The following is an 18,920-nucleotide window of genomic DNA, read 5'->3' as shown; positions in this document are numbered from 1 at the left end:
TTTTACCTTCCATTCATAATCCAGTTGTTTAATTGCTCGACAAACTTCAGCCATGATATCATTCGGTCGACTCTGACTCCGTATTCCCAAATGCCACTTAGCTCTTCTTACACCTTGGTGTTTTGACTTCTGTGGATTCAGCTCATCAAGAGTATGGCGAGGACGTGGTGCTTCAGCTACTAAGAATGGCACTCTTTCTGGATGAGGGCGAGACAGATTGTGATCATCAAGAAAAGAATCTGGTGGGCTTGTAGCCAAATAGAAGTCTTTGGCCTCATTCATTATTCTTCTATTATCTATAATGAGGTGATAAGCAACCACTAAAGGGTCCTGATGATTTTGGCTGTATAGACAACTTAGCACTTCCTCTTCAGTGCATTCAAACTTCTCACACACTTCTTTTAAAGCTTCATCATCAATTATGGTAGAACTATATGATGGGTCTTCAGGAAACAAGTATTTAGGAAGGTCCTGCTTAAACCACTCATGTTCCCTAGATTTAAAAATAAACAAAGTCTGAGTAAATCAAGCCTTTTTAGTATTAAATTATTTAAAATTATTCTTGTCTGTACAAAAAACCCACAGTTGTCAGTCCAAGTCCCCTTCTGTGCAGCATAACAGTACATAATGGAAAGTAATTACCTCCTTCACAAGATTTTGCTAGACATTTTGCAGGAGACTGAAAAACATCCTCTTTCCTGTAAGGGTTTCAACTACCTGATCTCCAAAAATATCTTTGTATAACTCATCAATCAGCTTTTTATATAAATGGTTGTTTGGGGGGTTGGTTTTTGGGTTTTTTTGTCCTTTTCTGCCACTACATTAGTTTTGAGATATTTTCAACTGAAATTTGTATGCTATTCACTTGAGTTGTCCCTCCCAAAGTATATACATAACAGATTGAAGAAATCTGAAGTTTCTTTGGTAGATGTTTGGACAAGGATTTTTGAACATTAAAGTCACATGCTCCCCACCCCCAATAAGCTGCCTATATTTTTTTTTATTCAGAACACCCTCAGCTGTCTCTTCAAGACTTAAAAAGTTGAGGGAAGGCTATGGAAGAGTCAATCTGTACCTCTTTATTACTGTATCCATGGGCTAGTATTCATAAGAGGGAAAAGGAAATATACAGAAGGAACCAAATACTTAAGTTGCCCAATCATACAGAAAAAAATAAAATTGTTTTGTGTGCCTGGAGTAAGCTGCTTAACTAGCCAAAGGATATGGCATGACACTAGTTTTAAGAGTATCCTAGTCTATAGCATAAAGACTTGCTACAGATTTAAGAGCAGTTATACGGATCAAGCTCTAGTCAGTATGAGCCTGAGAATATGCCTCAGAACAAATGTGTTGAGCAAAATGCACTTTCATCATAAGCAAGCAGTTAAGTTGGAAATAGAAAAAGCTTTTCCTATACAACTACAAAGCACAGCCCTAGCTGAATAACTGAGTCAAGAGGAGTATTTTGTTACTATTCATTGCAGTGGGCCTCTTCCCTTCCCCCTCCCCCTGAAAAATTAAGGTATTCAATTAAACTGTGAGATGATGTCTCATGACTAACAGGACAAAATTGTTTAGGATTCAAAATCCATCAACGCTCTGTAGTCAACATTTTTCAACACCTTTTTCACATCACTTCTCTTCCAAACTTATTTAAAATTACATAGATGAGTAGATAGGAACTTAGCTCAAGTTTTACAATACTTAGTTATCACAGTGCTTTAATTTCTGCAAGAAAGTACTTCCCATTGTAATAAAGTAGCAAGGAATATGCGCACATTTTTTGTTCTACTGAAATAACCTGAACATTGCCAACTTCCTAACTACCAACCCTAAAAGAAGTATTTTCACTAAGATAGTATTTCAGAGCTCTCTCCTTAGAGCTTCTTACAAAGTAAACAGGAAAACTTAACTAAGCTACTGCATGAAGGATGGCTTTATCAGCTACCATTTTTTATTTATTCTACCCACTGTGTACTTGTCAAAGCAGTCACCCTCTCCAGAATCCTATATTGGGATCTGGAGCCCATGATGGCTATCTGTAGCTACAAGCTTTAACTTATCAGTATTCTATGTAGTAATTGTCACTCATAGACAGGTTCATGCCAGGGTTTTGAAGCTAGAATAGAAAGTGCCATCTTACACATATAATATTCAGCCTTAACAGATGATTTTTCAGAGTCTGAAGAAATATGAATAAAAGTGGTAGTTATCAGGTTAAAGAGTCATAACTTCCCCTCGAACATTTACAGTACAGAATAGTGGTTCTTAACAGCAAAGAAATTTTTTGCCCAGAAGTCAATACAGTGTAGTTTTTGCAAATCATTCTGCGGATAAACAGGTTTGCTTTAGCAATCTTAAATCTAGAGTTTCTCAGAATTTCTATATGCAACATATATTTTTTTTTACTGTGACCTCCAATAGATACTTCATTGGCCACTGGAGATCAGAGCCAGAGCTAAAGCCAAACAACCAGAAGTTGAATTTTTCATCTCAGAATATAAAACAGGGAGAAGCTACATGAATGATTTCTTTGTTCTGCATATTTTCACTGAGATTACAATTCCAGCATCCTGCTATCCAACATCAGTTAATGTTTTACCTAATGTTTCTGATTGTTGCTCTCTTCATTGGATCTACTTGCAGCATGTGTTTCAGAAGACTAATTACAGATGGATTCAGGTACTGAGGGGTATAAAAGATACCATCACATATCTTCTTAAAAAGAGTTGGCACGTGATCATCATCAAATGGAAGCGTTCCACATAGCAAAGCATAGAGAATAACCCCACTGCTCCAAATATCTACTTCTGGACCTGCATATAATCTGGGAAAAAGTTAACTATTAGCAATTTATGCTTAATACATTTAAATAATTTTTTTCTACTTTCTTACATTGTATCACATCAATTAAGTGTATGAAATTGGGACAACTAATCTGCAATTACTATAACATTTCAGTGCTATGCCTCCCTTGAACTCGTGTCCTTCCCCTTCAAATATGTAACAAAAGCTAGGTACTTAGTTTTCCTCTCTATTGTATGAAAGTAATCCAGATATAATTTAAGACAATGGTAAATTGAAAGAAACTTGCACCTACTACCAAGAAAGCCCGTGTTATACATTGTTATCACTGTTTCAGTAGAATCTATGCAGTCATCTATCCTCCAAATCTTGGAGGCTGAGAAGTTTAAGACAAGTCCATATAGCAGACTTGTCACATCTTCTATGCTACTGCCCGAATAAAACATACATTTGGCCTCCAATCAGCAAGAGATATTATGGTGGGTAGCTGAAAGCAGCAAATTTGACAACCACAGAGTTAAAAAAAAAAAAAAAAAAAGGAAGTTACCTTCACCTTCAGACTGATTATCTATTCTACAGCAGATATTTCACAGCTACTCAACTTCACAGCAGACTGCCTGTATTTTTATCTGTACCTCTACTTCCAAGATCTGAGCTGTCAGAATTTTAAACCAATTCAAGCACACTGTACACACTGGATTTGGGACATCACCTCCACCTTACAGGAACTACTCAAAGCTAGTTCAAGGCAATTAAGAGTTCAGCCCACAGTTTCTCAGCATCAAGCTTGTCAATTGCACTAGTTTTGTAGCCTTTAGAATTAAGCAGCAAAATGACTGAAGTACATGCACACATGCATCCAATAGAAAAGAAACTACCTTCCTGAAATTACTTCTGGTGCAGCATAGTTAGGGGAACCACAGCTTGTTCTTAAAAATTCTCCATCTGACATCATATTTGATAGACCTGAAAGTGTATAAGAGTAACTACTCAAGATCCAGAGAGCAAAATGATTTCACACTGCATATACCACCTAGAACAAATCACTAGTAATTCAAATTAGAAAGTTAACTAATTTATCTCAGTAAGAAAGCAACATTGATTAAAGCATACTTTAGAACTAGGCCATCTTCATTTACCAGCCCTCTGCATACCCTGTGATCAGTAAAGAATTACCACTTCTAGAATAGCTGTGGAAAATATCTTCTAGTTTCCTCAGTGGAGACTGCATAATCAAGATTACTACAGGCCAGAAAACTCAGTCTCAGAGAAGGAATTATGCCCTTTTACTGAGGGGGAGGGGAGAAGGGGGAATATGAAAGAACACAGCTTGGCTAGCTTTCATACTCTAATATACAAAAAGCTTTTAAGTTCAGTGTTTAATAAGCTTGTCACTCACATCTTTCAGAAACCTCCAAGTGCTTTACAAGGACAGGTATTATCTATTAAGTCTACAAGGGACATATTGTGATAGTGTAGCATACCTTATTATGCTTATATGGTCAGGTTTCCTGATTCAGATAGTTCCAAGAACTAGCTACCAGTCTTCTCAGTAGCTGTGTTAAACAGCTAGTATAAACAATTAAGCTTTCTGATTAGTTAGGCAGCTATATAGCAAAAAGCACAAGAGTTCGCAAAATTAACTGTTCTCATTTTACCTTTTATGCTTTAATTACATTTTTTCAATTGCATCTTTAGAGTTTTTTAAAGTGAATTTAGAGTAGTTTTATAGGAGGAGTAGTGTATTTTACTAGAGCAATGTGGTTCTTAAATATGATGAACTGACCTTGCACTGTACTTCCAAGAGCACTAAGCATCTGCATTTTACAGATGGAGAAACAGGCAATAAGAGAGTCAATTTTGAAGTGGCAAGGTGGAGAACTAAGTCTGTTTAACATTTCAGAGAAAATATTGTTGAACAATACCAAACAAGGCAGTTCACAATTTCAACCAGTCACAGAAAATACCTGACTTGAAGAGAAAGTTTTAGAGGAAAACAAATTCTACACATATGCAAGAACACCATTTTGTTTTACATTCATACTCTTCAGGCTTTCTTGTATTATGTCCCATCACCAGGATATTCAAGTAGACACATTTTATTTAATATTTCCCATAGTAATTAACAGGATCTAAATAAAACCAGAAGTGTGATCAGATATAAAATAGCAATGCTTACCAAAGTCAGCTATCTTGGCATTCATGTGGGCATCAAGCAGCACATTTTCAGGCTTCAGATCTCTATGTACTACCATATGCCTGTGACAGTAATCCACGCCAGAAAGGATTTGCTGGAACAGACGTCTACTTTCCTTCTCATCAAGCTAAGACAAACAAAGGTTTTAAACAATTTTGAGACAGCAGAAGATAACTTGGTTTTCTTCTATATGAATTAAAGGAAATTTTACCATGACCTAAAGTTATCATTCATAGTTTTGATACTTTATACAGCAGATGATCAGAACTTGTAGCAGAAAGCTTCATAGTTTACATCATTTTGTTTGTACCATAGCTCTAAAATTACTAAACCAAAACAGTATCCACCAACTCAAGTCACTGAAATTTCTCAATCACGCTTTTGAAATTGGTTAGGCAGATGTTATATACTCAGTAATTAGAAATATTAGCACCCAAACATTAACTTTGACTAATTCGATTATCAATGAACTTTGATATTTAAGCACAGTGTAAGATTTATGTTGACAAAAGCTGCTGACACTCAGTACAGAAGTGATAAATTTTAGATGCTACTTATGCTATTAGCAGCTAGCCCCAAACAGCAGACTTAGCTGGTCATTTCCTATAAATACACCCTAATCCACATCAAAGTTTGCTCAGTAACAACTAACTAAAAATATGCTGGCTATCTAGATGGTTTGTCAAAAGTGACTTTAGGACTTTCACAGAAACCATTCTATTAGTAGAAGAGGGTAATAAGGGCACAACAGTAGCTTTCCAATAATAGGTTATACTGAAGAAATAATTTTCAGCTAGTCCAACTGGATAACAAGTCCATCCAGTTTGTACACAGTAACTGTAAATTAACATATCCATATCATTTATTCTTGAGTGGAAAAATACTACAAAATCATAAAGATCTGAAAGGTGTTAACATATAACCATTTTTAGTTTCAAAACAAGATGTAGTCATAAAGTATATTTTAATTGCTAACCGCAAAATTAATGTTGAACACATAAAAAACAACCCTTCATTTAACAGGAATGTTGCAAAAGCAATAACAGAATGCAAGTCATTGATTTGTAGAGTTGGACTACTTCTTACCCTTCCATTTTTACAGATATAATCAAACAGTTCTCCTCCTGAAACATATTCCATCACCATGAAAATGTCAGTTGGTGTACTGATGACCTGGTACCTGATAAGAGAAGGTATGTGTTAGTCTATGCACTCAGTAAAAGAAGCTAGTTACATTTAGTTAAAACCAAAGTTGTGCAAAGAGTCAGATAAAAGTATACTTTAAAAAATTTATCAGCCAATTTACAGCTACTGAAATGATAATATTTTTCAGAAGCTATTTCCTCTCCTTTCACTATGTGATGCCATCATTGCCAAGATGTCCTGGTTTCAGCTGAGATATAGTTAATTTTTCTTCCTAGTAGCCTATGTAGTGCTGTGTTTTGGATTTAGTATGAGAGTAATGTTGATAACACACTGATGTTTTTAGTTGTGAGATAGTAGTTGTGTCTACACTAAGTCAAGGACTTTTCAGCTTCTTATGCTCTGCCAGGTACACAAGCTGGGAGAGCACAGCCAGGACAGCTGACCCAGACTGGCCAAAGGGATATTCCCTACCATATAACGTCATGCTTCATGTATATGTAACTGGAGAGGTTAGCTGGGAGGCAGATTTGCTGCTTGGAAACAGACTGGGTGTCAGATTGTTTTATTTTCCTTTTGCATGTGGTGAGCAATTGCATTTGTGCACTGCTGTAGTTAGTTACTGCTGTTATTCTCTTCCTTTGTTATCCTATTAAACTGTCTTTATCTCAACCCACGAGTTTGTTTTTTCTAGTCTCCTCCCCATCCCCTTGTAGGGGAGGAGGAGTGAGAAAGCGATTGCACGGTGCTTAGCTGCTGGCTGGGGCAAAACGACAACACAAGACTAGCAGGGAATTTTTATTTCCCACCACGAAGATCAGCCTTCGTACTTTCAGAGGACTATTTTTAGTCCAAATGATTTTCATGAAGCCATTTACAGTGCTGCCTCACAGACATCTTAGTGCAGTGAGGAAGGAATTCAAAAGGACTTTGCTAGCATCTCAAAAGCATACTCCTTTCAATCTTAACAGGTAAAAAAACCACACCTGCCTTGCCATAAATAAAAAGAAAGTGTACTTCAAGACTTAAAAAAAAATAAAAATAATTCATGATGGTTGAGAGCAATTATATTTTACAAAGAGACCTAAATTTATCATTAGTATTTAAGAGTATTGACACTCTGGTGGTTATATTTTTATCATTATACTTTAAGTTTGAAAAAAGTTCTGAAATAACTAGTTTATGGCCAAACTCCCTACTTAAAGACACTGATATATTTTCTGTGTATCCTTACTTAAAAGTTGGTTAATTTTTTCCCCTTACAGCAGTCAGAAGTGACTGATTTTTAATGTAACAAGAAAAGTCACACTGATAAACCTTCAGTCAAAATTCAGATACAATACTGAGAAGACAGGAAGTAGCAACTGGATGAAAACAAATGTTTCAAGGTACTACACTTTGATAGAGGGAACTAACACTTAAGGGAAATAGCAGGACCATTAACTAGCTTAAGCCACATATCTCGTAATCTTAACCCTTACGTAAGATGTTTTAACAAGAACTAGCGTAAGGAAGGGTCAAGATGACCCTTCACTCTGCTTGCATTTTTGTAACCAATCGCAAGATAAGGAGGTAGTAAATCAGAATGGAATGAACACGGAGGATTCTCTGCTAATTAGGAACCGGTCTGAGTAAGTTTTGTGGTGAAGGTGAAAAGTGCACAGTGAGGAAGACATACGGCCTTCATCCCTAAGACCCCGGCCCACGACCACCAAGAGGCACTGCGCGTGCGCAGCTGAGAGGAGTTAAAGGCAGAGACAATGGAAATGAACTCATTGTAATAAGACCGCCTTTCCACGGAAAGATCATGAATATGTATAGGTGCTTTTTGAATATGTAACATTTTGTTGTATAAAATTCAAAGGGAATTGCCGCAAGGTGCGCACGATTTTGGTGGGATGATCCCCCGTGCTGCCCAGCGCTGAATAAACATACCTACTTTACAACTTTCCCAGTTGTGGAGTCCGATTTTCCGCACATCATTTTGGCGAGCCAGGCAGGAGACACTCTGCTCGGCTGCGGGATCGACTGTGGAGCGGACGCTCCTAGGCGCGCCCCGAGCACTTCTCTCGGAGGAGCCTCCACTCCCAGCCGCTCACCGCGGGAGTAGACAACAACCTCCTGAAGCTGTGGATAAACGGTATGTTTAACAAGGGGGCCAGTAAGTCGTAGGGGACGCCCACGCTTGGCCGGGGCCGCTGGTAAATCGCGCAGAGACGTCTGGTGTACAGCATAGTCCCCGTATGGGAGGAGGGTACCCTAAGGAAAGGGGGGATTCGCTGACCGATAGAGCGGCCGCTAGCGATCTTGGGAGTAGATCGAGTGAATCCGAGGTTATCGCTGCATCCCGGCATCGGGAGCCAGGACGGACCTGCTAATGACTGTATAAGAAGCAGGAGAAGGGTAAGCGAGCCTCAAAGTATGCAGCTGCTGAAGGGATAACAACTAGAGCGTGAACTGTATGATTTATCTATGAAACGCCCGGGTATTTTATGTTAAAAGCACGAGTGTGTGTGTGTTTGAGACACAGTGCCGCTGTGAAGCGAGTGGGAGTCCTGATTTGCGGTTCCGTGATTCCGCGAGGAACACGGCCAGAGACGGACAAAGCGTCTGAAACGTTTGTAAGATCTGTAAATGTTTTTGATATGTGTAAGTTGGGCTGCTGTGGTGTTTAGTCAATCTCCTAAGTATCGGGGGCCTGGCTGATCATCGAAGTGGCAGGATGGAGAGAGTTACTCCTTCAGTGGTTTGGGCTCGAACCTTGGGAGTATTTAAACGAAGGAGGGAACTGGATAAGGAGGGGAGAGGAGCAGATTTTATTAAGAAGAGTGTATTTAACACCAACTGGACAGATAGTAGCCCTAAATTGGGAACAACCTGTCCCAGATACCTTTTTTAAACCCCCATATTGATGGAGGGTGATTCCTTGTTTTGTGTGTGGGCTTACTAACAAATTATGCGAAAATTGGCATTTGGCCTGGGTCTTGTTAGAGTGTTCATTTTGTAAGGAAAGGTGGTATTGTTTATCTGGAAGGCAGAAAGCTGAATGTCCTAAGTGCTTTCCCAAAATCCCCAGCTTTGTGATTGGGAAAGGACTTATCAAGAATCCAAAATAGGAAAGTTTGCGTGTTAGAAAAAAACAAACCAAAAACAAACAAAAAAACCCCAACCAACCCAAAAAACCAAAAGACCTAATCCCAGAAATTTGGGGACGTCTGGGAAAAAGGATTGAAAGAGAACCGTGGGGATTTGTAAGAGGAGGTTTGCGTGGAAATTAAAACGGGATAGAGAAGGTAGCTGGAAAGAGTTTGGAAGGAATTTCAAGGAAAAAGAAATTATTAGGATGGGCAATACCCAGGGAGGCATTCTAAAAAAGAGTCCCCTAGGCTGTGTACTTGCTCACTGGAAGGAAATTGCTGGGACTGGAGGCACAGAGAGCAGGAAGACCCTTATTAAGTACTGTAATCAGTGGTGGCCGCTGTACAAACTAGAAGATGGAGCCAAATGGCCATTGAATGGGTCAATTGATTATAACACTATCTTGCAATTAATGCTGTTTTTAAGAAGGGAAGGAAAATGGGATGAAGTATCATATGCAGATATGTTTTTCACCCTCCGAAATCATCCGGAGTGGCAAAGGGACTGTGGGATGGTGCCACCACAGGACCCAATGGTACTTGCCCTTGAAAGAGAGTAACAAGGAACTTAAAGGCAAGCTGAAGCGGTGCTGCTCGGCATGTAGTATTGGACAAAGATGTACAAACGTAAACAAAAAACCGTCAGGCACTAGAACAAGATCTAACCGATTTGTTTAAGCCTCCCCCTCGATCGCAGGCGCAGGATGTGGACTCGGACGGAACCTCCACTCCCCCGACTAGCCCTGTATCCTCCCGTACTAGGCAGAAGCCCGCCCTGATGGTCCTGCAGGCACCTCTCCGGGAAGCAGTAGGACCTGATGGTGGGACAATGCTGATCAAGGTACCTTTTTCCACAATCGATTTAGAGGCATGGAAAAGGGTTGCTAAGGATTACAGGAACGATCCGGTGAGTGTGACCAAACATTTTCAGTTTATCGTAAAGCAACACAACCCCGATTGGAATGACATACAATTATTGTTAGAATGTATGACCGAGACGGAAAAACAATTGATTTTAAAAACTGCAGGGGATCTGGCTGAGGACCATTATAAAGTCGCGGGAGGAGACGTTAAAGAATACCTCCCCCTTCAGGACCCAAAGTGGGATGCGAATAGGTCCGCCCATATGGAGAAATTGCGGGCATATCAGGGATGGATTTCAAAAGGAATGGAAAGAGCCATTCCCCAGACCATAAATTGGTCAACACTATATGCAATTAAACAAGGGCCTTCCGAGTCACCATCCGAATTCCTGGATCGACTGAGGGACATAATGCGCCGTAATACACCCCTGGACCCTGGGTCAGAGGTAGGAATACAACAACTAGTTTCTTTATTTTTGGGCCAGTCTACAGGGGATATTAGGCGAAAGCTTCAAAAGCTGCGTCCCACAGAGGGCAGGAACCTGGAAGTATTGTTGGATGAGGCATGGAGAGTGTTCAGCAATAGAGAGGAAGATTACAAACGGGGACAGAGAAGGGTGGTAGTGGTCGTCAGGGAAGAAGAGAGAAAACCCAGATGAGGACCGCCTCGATTAGACAGGGATCAATGTGCGTTATGCAAAAGATTTGGTCACTGGAAGAATGAGTGTCCAGAAAGGCAGGGAAATAAGGGGAAGGGACGAAGCAATCAGAAAAGAGGGATAGTGGCCCATGTGAAGGAGGACTGACGGGGACCTGGGGAATCTACCCTAGCGGATCCACTGGTTATAATGAAGCTAGGGAAAGAACAAAAGAAGATAGAATTTCTGATCGACACAGGGGCAACGTATTCGGTTTTAAACCAAGCTTTGATGCCCCTGGGAAATGACTATATCATGGTAAAAGGGGCAACTGGCCAAAGTGAAAAGGCATATTTTTGTGAGCCTCTGAGATATAAACTGGGAAAACAATGGGGCATTCACAGATTTCTGTATATGCCCAACTCCCTGAAGGCGCTTTTGGGAAGAGATTTATTGTAGCAATTGGGTGCAATAATTAAATTCGAAAAGGGAGAGATTACTCTGGAGGTAAATGATCAGCAGTATATCCAAATAATTTTATCACTAACTAGTGTTTCCACAGGAGGAAAAATCGGGGAGGAGATCACAAACCAGGTATACCCTGGGGTATGGGCCACTGATGTACCCGGAAGAGCAAAGAATGCCCCACCTGTTGAGGTCAGGCTCAAAGAAGGCAGGCAGCCGGTAAGAATTAAACAATATCCCCTGAGGAAGGAGGACAAGGAAGGAATCCGGCCAGTGATAGACAATTTTCTACAACTAGGATTACTAAAGGAATGTGAGTCCGACTTTAACACTCCCATATTACCTGTCCGTAAGCCCGACGGATCATACCGGGTAGTCCAGGACTTACGGGCTGTAAATAAGATAACTGAAGACCTCTACCCGGTAGTGGCGAATCCATACACCTTGCTAACTGTGCTGACCCCTGAGCTAACCTGGTTTACCGTTTTAGACCTGAAGGATGCCTTCTTTTGCCTCCCTCTCCATAAAGCCAGCCAGAAAATATTTGCATTCGAATGGGAAAATCCTAAAAGCGGTCGTAAAGCTCAGCTTACTTGGACGGTGTTACCACAAGGGTTCAAAAACAGCCCTACTATATTTGGTAATCAACTTGCAAAAGATCTTGAGTCTTGGGAGGCCCCGCCTGAGGAAGGGAAGCTGTTACAATATGTGGATGACATCCTGATTGCCACCAAGACAAAGGACACTTGTATGGCCTGGACGGTGAGTCTGCTAAATTTTTTGGGGCTCCAGGGATACCGGGTATCCAAGAAAAAGGCCCAAGTAATGCAGCGCAAAGTGATTTATCTGGGCTATGAAATTAGTGCTGGACAAAGGACTTTGGGACAGGCCCAAAAAGAGACAATATGCCAAACCCCGAGACCACAAACAGTGAAAGAGTTACGAACTTTCCTGGGGATGACTGGGTGGTGCCAACTATGGATCTATAATTATGGACTGCTTGTTAAACCCTTGTACGCACTAACAACCACTGAGCAGAAACCCCTTAAATGGAGCAAAGAGACCATACAGGCCTTTGAGCTGCTAAAGAAGGCCCTGATGTCGGCCCCAGCCTTAGGACTCCCAGATGTGAGTAAACCATTTTTCCTTTTTTCCCATGAGAAGCAGGGGATTGCCCTAGGAATATTAGCGCAAGATCTGGGCCCGTACCGACGAGCAGTTGCCTACTTTTCCAAACAATTGGATGCAACTGCAAAGGGCTGGCCTGGATGCTTGCGAGCGGTCGCGGCTGTAGTACTAAACATCCAGGAAGCCCGAAAATTCACCCTGGGCCAGAAAATGACTGTGTTAGTGTCCCATACAGTATCTGCAGTACTGGAAGCGAAAGGTGGACACTGGCTTTCCCCACAAAGATTCTTGAAATATCAGGCTATAATGGTAGAACAAGATGATGTGGAGATTGTAGTCACTAACATTGTCAATCCAGCCTCTTTCCTCAGTGGAAACGCAGGAGAACCAGTGCATCATGACTGTCTGGAGACCATCGAGGCAACATATTCGAGCCGCTCGGACCTGAGAGACAGTCCTATGGAAAACATGGAAAACTGGTTCACGGATGGAAGCAGCTATGTCCTAAGCAGTAAAAGACATGCTGGATATGCCATTACCACCAGCCAGGAAGTAATAGAGTCAGGGTCCTTGCCCATGAATACCTCTGCGCAGAAGGCAGAAATAATTGCTCTGACCCGTGCCTTGGAATTGGCCCAAGGCAAAGCTGTAAATATCTATACAGACTCAAAATATGCCTTTGGAGTCGTGCATGCGCATGGAGCAATCTGGAAGGAGAGAGGATTATTGAACTCACAAGGCAAAAACATCAAGCATGTGGAGGAGATCCTGAAGCTGTTGGAGGCAGTCCAACTCCCTGAGAAAGTGGCAATCGTGCACATTAAGGCGCACCAGAAAGTGAACTCGGAGTTGGAAAGAGGAAATGAGCTGGTGGACAGAGAGGCAAAACAGGTAGCCAAAACAAAGGTAAAAACAGAAGGGGCTTTGGTCCCTGATGGGCAAATCTCCCTAGAAGGTAAGCCAAAATATACTAAGGAAGATCAGAAGCTTATCGTCGACCTAGAAGGGTCGTATAATAACAAGGGGTGGGCTCTCACCCCACAAGGGAAACTAATCATTCCCTCTTATCTAACATGGTCTCTGATAAGGGAAGAACACAGGAAGAGGCATTGGGGGGCAGAAGCTCTATATAAACACCTGATTAGAGAGATTGTAGCTAGGAATCTATACACCACCGTGAGGCAAGTAACTCAACAGTGCGATATTTGCCTCCAGACTAATCCCAAGAATACCCCCAAACCAGAAATGGGCCAAATTGGGAAAGGCAACGGGCCTGGGCAACAATGGCAGATTGATTTCTCAGAACTCCCAAGAAAAGGGGGGTATCGATATTTATTGGTATTAACTGATACCTTTTCAGATTGGCCAGAGGCATTTCCTACCAGGACGGCCAAGGCTCGGGAGGTAACCAGAACATTAATACAAGAAATAATACCACGCTTTGGGGTTCAGGCAACCATATCTTCTGACAGAGGACCACATTTCATCTCAAAAGCAGTACAACAAATTAGCCGCCATTTGGGTATAGATTGGCAGCTTCATACCCCATATCGCCCTCAGTCGAGTGGCCAAGTAGAAAAAAATGAACCACTTAATCAAACAGCAGATTGTGAAATTGGGACAGGAAACTAACTTGGCCTGGCCTCAGTCTCTTCCTTTGCGCATACGAACCAGGCCAAGAGCAAAGGAGGGGCTGAGTCCTTTTGAAATTTTGTATGGACGACCCTATGGAATACAGAAAGGGATGTCCACACAAGCAGGGGAGGAAATTATGTCTTCATACATGGTGGCATTAGGCAAACAACTCAGCAGAATTGAAAAACATGTGGTTGGGACTCGAAGCAGGGGTTTGGATGGACCTGTACATAACATAAAACCTGGAGATTATGTATATGTGAAGTCTCTTACAGAAAAGACCCTGGAACCACAATGGAAAGGACCATTCCAGGTACTCCTCACATCCTTCACAGCAATAAAGATTAAGGAACAGAATGCCTGGATTCACCACTCCTGTGTGAAGAAGGCACCTAAATCTCCATGGAGAGTCACGCAAGTACAGCAAGGAAAGCTTACCTTGTCACGACACTGACTGTAAGCCTAATAGGGGGACTTGAGGCATGGGAGAATAATGCCTTTTTGCAGCTACATGACAAAATTGCTAATGCCATGAACTGGTCTGATTGCTGGATTTGCTCACGATTGCCCACAAACGTAGGACAGGGCCACCCGGTGGTCGCCACCAGTTTTCCCAACTCTTCGGAGATAGCCAAGGCCTTTAGTAATATATCCCTCACAGAATACATGGAGATACCAAAAAGGAATCTCGAGTGGCAGATAGATTTAAGCATACTCTGGAACGAGACCACGGAAGTACCTTGTGTCCAGAGGTGCTACCTGGAAAACACCACAAAGAGTACGGGAGGGAATAGCACAGATAAAAAATGTGGAAATACAAGTTTTGTTGGGGCTTACCCTAATTGCACAAGTTATATCAAGTATGGAGGTGCAAATATGTGGAATAGCAACCAGACTCGAAGACACGTCAGCAGTACCCCCAAAGGCTGGCCCACCCCTGTGGGTCAGGGATGGTACTGGATCTGTGGGAAGTGGGGGTACAAAGTATTGCCCTTAGGGTGGAAAGGTCAATGCGCTATAGGGACTATAGTTCCTAACGTTACTATTGTACAAAACTTAACTAGTTCAGGCACACTCGGTTTATTACGAACTTATATGAAACCCGTGGCCCATCAAACCCGGGGAAAACGGAACCCTTTAGTAGAAAGACCAACCAGCTTTCATAGCTTTGCGAGGTGGTTTATCCCATGGTTGGGGGTTAGTGAATTAGAAAAGGCCTTAGTCAACATTTCGGCTACAATGGAAATTATTAATAATGCTACAGCTGATGCGCTCACGGCTCTACAAAAAGAAATCTCTTCTCTAGAACAGGTGACACTCCAAAACAGGCTGGGGCTGGATTTGCTTTTTGCTAAAGAAGGAGGTTTATGTACGGTTATTGGTGAACATTGCTGTACCTATGTCAACCAAGACAAAAGGACTGAAAAGGATTTATCTCAAATTTGGGAAAAAAACAAAATCTTGCATGAAGTGGCCCAAGATAACACATCTTGGGGGTTTAGTGACTTAGTGGAAAGATTAACATCCTGGTTACCGAATTTGACATGGTTGAAACAATTGTTTGTTATGACAATTATGGTTATAATCCTGTTTATAGCTCTGTGTGTAGTAGTTCGATGTGCTTTAGGGTGTTGTCAAAAGACGGGGAATTCTTACAGCGAATGGAAGAAATATCAACTAAGGCAAAGGTTAGAATCAAATAAGTATTTTGAGAAAGTATTAGATAAAGAGTCGTTGTATTAGCTGTAGTAAACGAATTTACTAACCTTTTTGAAAAGGGGGGGTTGATAGAGAGAACTAACACTTAAGGGAAATAGCAGGACCATTAACTAGCTTAAGCCACATATCTCATAATCTTAACCCTTACGTAAGATGTTTTAACAAGAACTAGCGTAAGGAAGGGTCAAGATGACCCTTCACTCTGCTTGCATTTTTGTAACCAATCGCAAGATAAGGAGGTAGTAAATCAGAATGGAATGAACACGGAGGATTCTCTGCTAATTAGGAACCGGTCTGAGTAAGTTTTGTGGTGAAGGTGAAAAGTGCACAGTGAGGAAGACATACGGCCTTCATCCCTAAGACCCCGGCCCACGACCACCAAGAGGCACTGCGCGTGCGCAGCTGAGAGGAGTTAAAGGCAGAGACAATGGAAATGAACTCATTGTAATAAGACCGCCTTTCCACGGAAAGATCATGAATATGTATAGGTGCTTTTTGAATATGTAACATTTTGTTGTATAAAATTCAAAGGGAATTGCCGCAAGGTACGCACGATTTTGGTGGGATGACCCCCCGTGCTGCCCAGCGCTGAATAAACATACCTACTTTACAGCTTTCCCAGTTGTGGAGTCTGATTTTCCGCACATCAACTTAAGTATACAGATATCCCAATTGTAAAAAAAAAAATAAAAAAATTGAAACCACACATACAGTACAGAACTGAAATGTTCTTCAAAATGCTGATTCTAAGACAAGGGGGAAAACTTGACACGCTTCAGCTTACTGAGACACATTATTCTTGAACTGCATAGACAGCAATGAGTTCAGACTATCCAGGTATCCTGGTTTTCAGCTGGGATAGTGTCCTGGTTCTGGCAAGGATAGAGTTAATTTCACAAGGAGCCAGGACAGGTGAGCCAAGCTGGCCGGGGGCTATTCCATACCATGTGATGTCATGCTCACCATAAAAGGGGGCTAGTCGGGGAGGGGAGGGGTGGTGCGGTTTCAGCTTGGTTCTGGGATGGGCATGAGTGTCTGGTCAGTCATTGGATCGGTAAATTGTTTTCTGTTATCACCCATTGTTACTATCTGTTATCAGTACTGTTGTTGATTGTTTTCCCTCTCCCTTGCTGTCCCAGTAACCTGCCCTTACCCCAACCCTCGAGGCTTTGCCGTTGTTTTGCCGTTGTTTTCCCGTTCTCCTCCCCATCCCGCCGGGGGAGGGGTGAGCAAGCAGTCGCGTGGTGCTCAGCTGTCGGCTGGGGCTAAACCACATCAGATAGAGTTAATTTTCACAAGAAGTTGGGAGGGGACACAGCCAGAACAGCTGACCCAAACTAGCCAAAGGGGTATTCCATACCATATGACTTCAGGCTCAGTATATAAAGGGGGCTGGCTAGGGAGGAGGGGCTGCTGCTCAGGGACTGACTGGGCATTGGCTCTGGACAGTGAGCAAGTTGCATTGTGTTATCACTCACTTTGTATATTATTATTATCAGTGTTGTTATTTTCCTCTTCCTTTGCTGTTCCTAGTAAACTGTCCTTATCCCAACCCACAAGTTTTACCTTTTTCTTCTGATTCTCCAACCCATGCCCGGGGGGGGGGGGAGCAGCAGAAAGAAGTGAGACAACAGCTGCATGGCGCTTAGCTGCCAGGTGGGGCTAAACCACACCACCAGGTGAATGTATGTGCACATATATATGCATGTGTATTTTAACAACTTAGTATTATAGTGTAACATTCCTATAACCTGAATACTATTCTGAGGCAGTTATCAACATGAGATCTTCAAAGTTAACTTTACCTAACATCTTATAGTCCAAGATGCTTTACTAATTTTCTCTCAAATACCTTGACTGAAAGTATGAACATTCTGAAGCCATGGCTAAGACACTCTACAGAAATAGTATTTTAATCCAAAACTTACAGTGCAACCTCATTTCTAACAGCATTACTGTTAATGACCTTTCCCATAGTTGTGAAATCAATGAGCTCCATGCTTCAGGCAAACATGAGGAACAGTTTACAGTTTAGATCTTCACAGTGATTTTCCATCCTCTGGATAGCGAGATACTGAACAATGCTGGGAGATAAACCTTTCAGCATCACTGAGAAGAATGAGCCATTCTGCACCTCACATGTTTTCAGCCTCTTGGAAGACTCAGCCATGCTTCTTGTATTGGGTCTGGCTGAGATGGAGTTAATTCTCCCCACAGCAGCCTTCATAGTGCTGTGCTGTGCATTGGTAGCTAGCAAGGTGTTGATAACACACCAGTGTTTTGGCTACTACTGAGCAGTGCCAGCACACATCAAGGCTGTCTCTACAACATTTCTCCTCCCCTTCGCCAGTAGGCTGGGAGTGGGCAAAATCTTGGGAGGGGACACAGACAGGACAGCTGACCCAAACTGACCAAAGGGATATTCCATACCATATGATGATGTCTGCTCAGCAATAAGAACTTGAGAGAAAGGAGGAGGAAGTGGGGGCATTAGTGGGGTGGGGTTTTTTTTTGATTGTTTGTTTTTATTAAACACAACATCTGTCTTCTGGAGCAACCGCTACACACACTGAAGCCCTGCTTCCTGCTAAGTGGCCAGACATTGCCTGCTGATGGGAAGTACAGAATAAACCTTTTGTGTTTTTTCCTTTGCTTCCGCACACGGCCTTTTGCTCTATTAAATTGCCTTTATCTTGATCCACGAGATTTTTTCCCATCTTATTTTCTCCCCTCCCTGTCCTGCTGAGAAGGTGAGCTGATAGAGCAGCTTTGGTCAACACCTGGTGTCCAGCCAAGGTCAACCAACCACACTTCTCTATGGTCAGTTCATTTTTCGAGATATGGAAGAGGAGGTTGTGGAATACATACCTATAATATAGATAAAGTTATCAAACAACACAGCACAGATGACCAGAATGCACAAAGAGGCAATTTTACATAGGAAAACAAGATGCATTCTATTGCTAGAGGTCAAAAACCACAAGAGGAGATGCTCCAAAGGTGTTTGTTTAAAGCATGGTATAGAAAGAAAATCTTATTGAGGCAGGCTTGCAACTGTATATACTGCTAAAGCATTGTATGAAGTTTTTAATAAAGCATGGCAATGTTCCAAATTAGACAATGTCTAATTTGCAATATTCAGCTGAATTAATCTGTTTACCTTTATCCCAAATATCTCTAGCTGCTATCT

At 41.7% G+C, this 18,920-nt stretch overlaps 1 protein-coding gene and 1 long non-coding RNA gene across 2 annotated transcripts in view; both read right to left on the bottom strand.

Moving 5' to 3' along the window:
• Positions 1 to 18,920, bottom strand: part of LOC104630680 (5'-AMP-activated protein kinase catalytic subunit alpha-1) — a 54,268-nt gene that overhangs the window by 11,961 nt on the left and 23,387 nt on the right. Inside the window, exons 3-7 of the mRNA XM_075739004.1 lie at positions 6,089 to 6,182; positions 4,985 to 5,129; positions 3,684 to 3,771; positions 2,603 to 2,827; positions 7 to 493 (exon numbers count right to left, since the gene is read on the bottom strand). Of these exons, the coding sequence (XP_075595119.1) occupies positions 7 to 493; positions 2,603 to 2,827; positions 3,684 to 3,771; positions 4,985 to 5,129; positions 6,089 to 6,182 (1,039 nt within the window). The remainder of the gene's footprint in view (positions 1 to 6; positions 494 to 2,602; positions 2,828 to 3,683; positions 3,772 to 4,984; positions 5,130 to 6,088; positions 6,183 to 18,920) is intronic.
• Positions 7,063 to 18,078, bottom strand: LOC142599247 (uncharacterized). The gene is made up of 3 exons (XR_012832876.1): positions 17,005 to 18,078; positions 16,376 to 16,583; positions 7,063 to 7,536 (listed from the first exon to the last, which is right to left on the bottom strand). It is a non-coding gene; the product is annotated as an uncharacterized LOC142599247 (long non-coding RNA).

The sequence above is a fragment of the Balearica regulorum genome, chromosome W (assembly GCF_011004875.1).
Source record: "Balearica regulorum gibbericeps isolate bBalReg1 chromosome W, bBalReg1.pri, whole genome shotgun sequence".
Lineage (NCBI taxonomy): Eukaryota > Metazoa > Chordata > Aves > Gruiformes > Gruidae > Balearica > Balearica regulorum.
The sequence above is the reverse complement of the archived record's forward strand: the minus strand, read 5'-3'. Positions and strand labels throughout refer to the sequence as shown.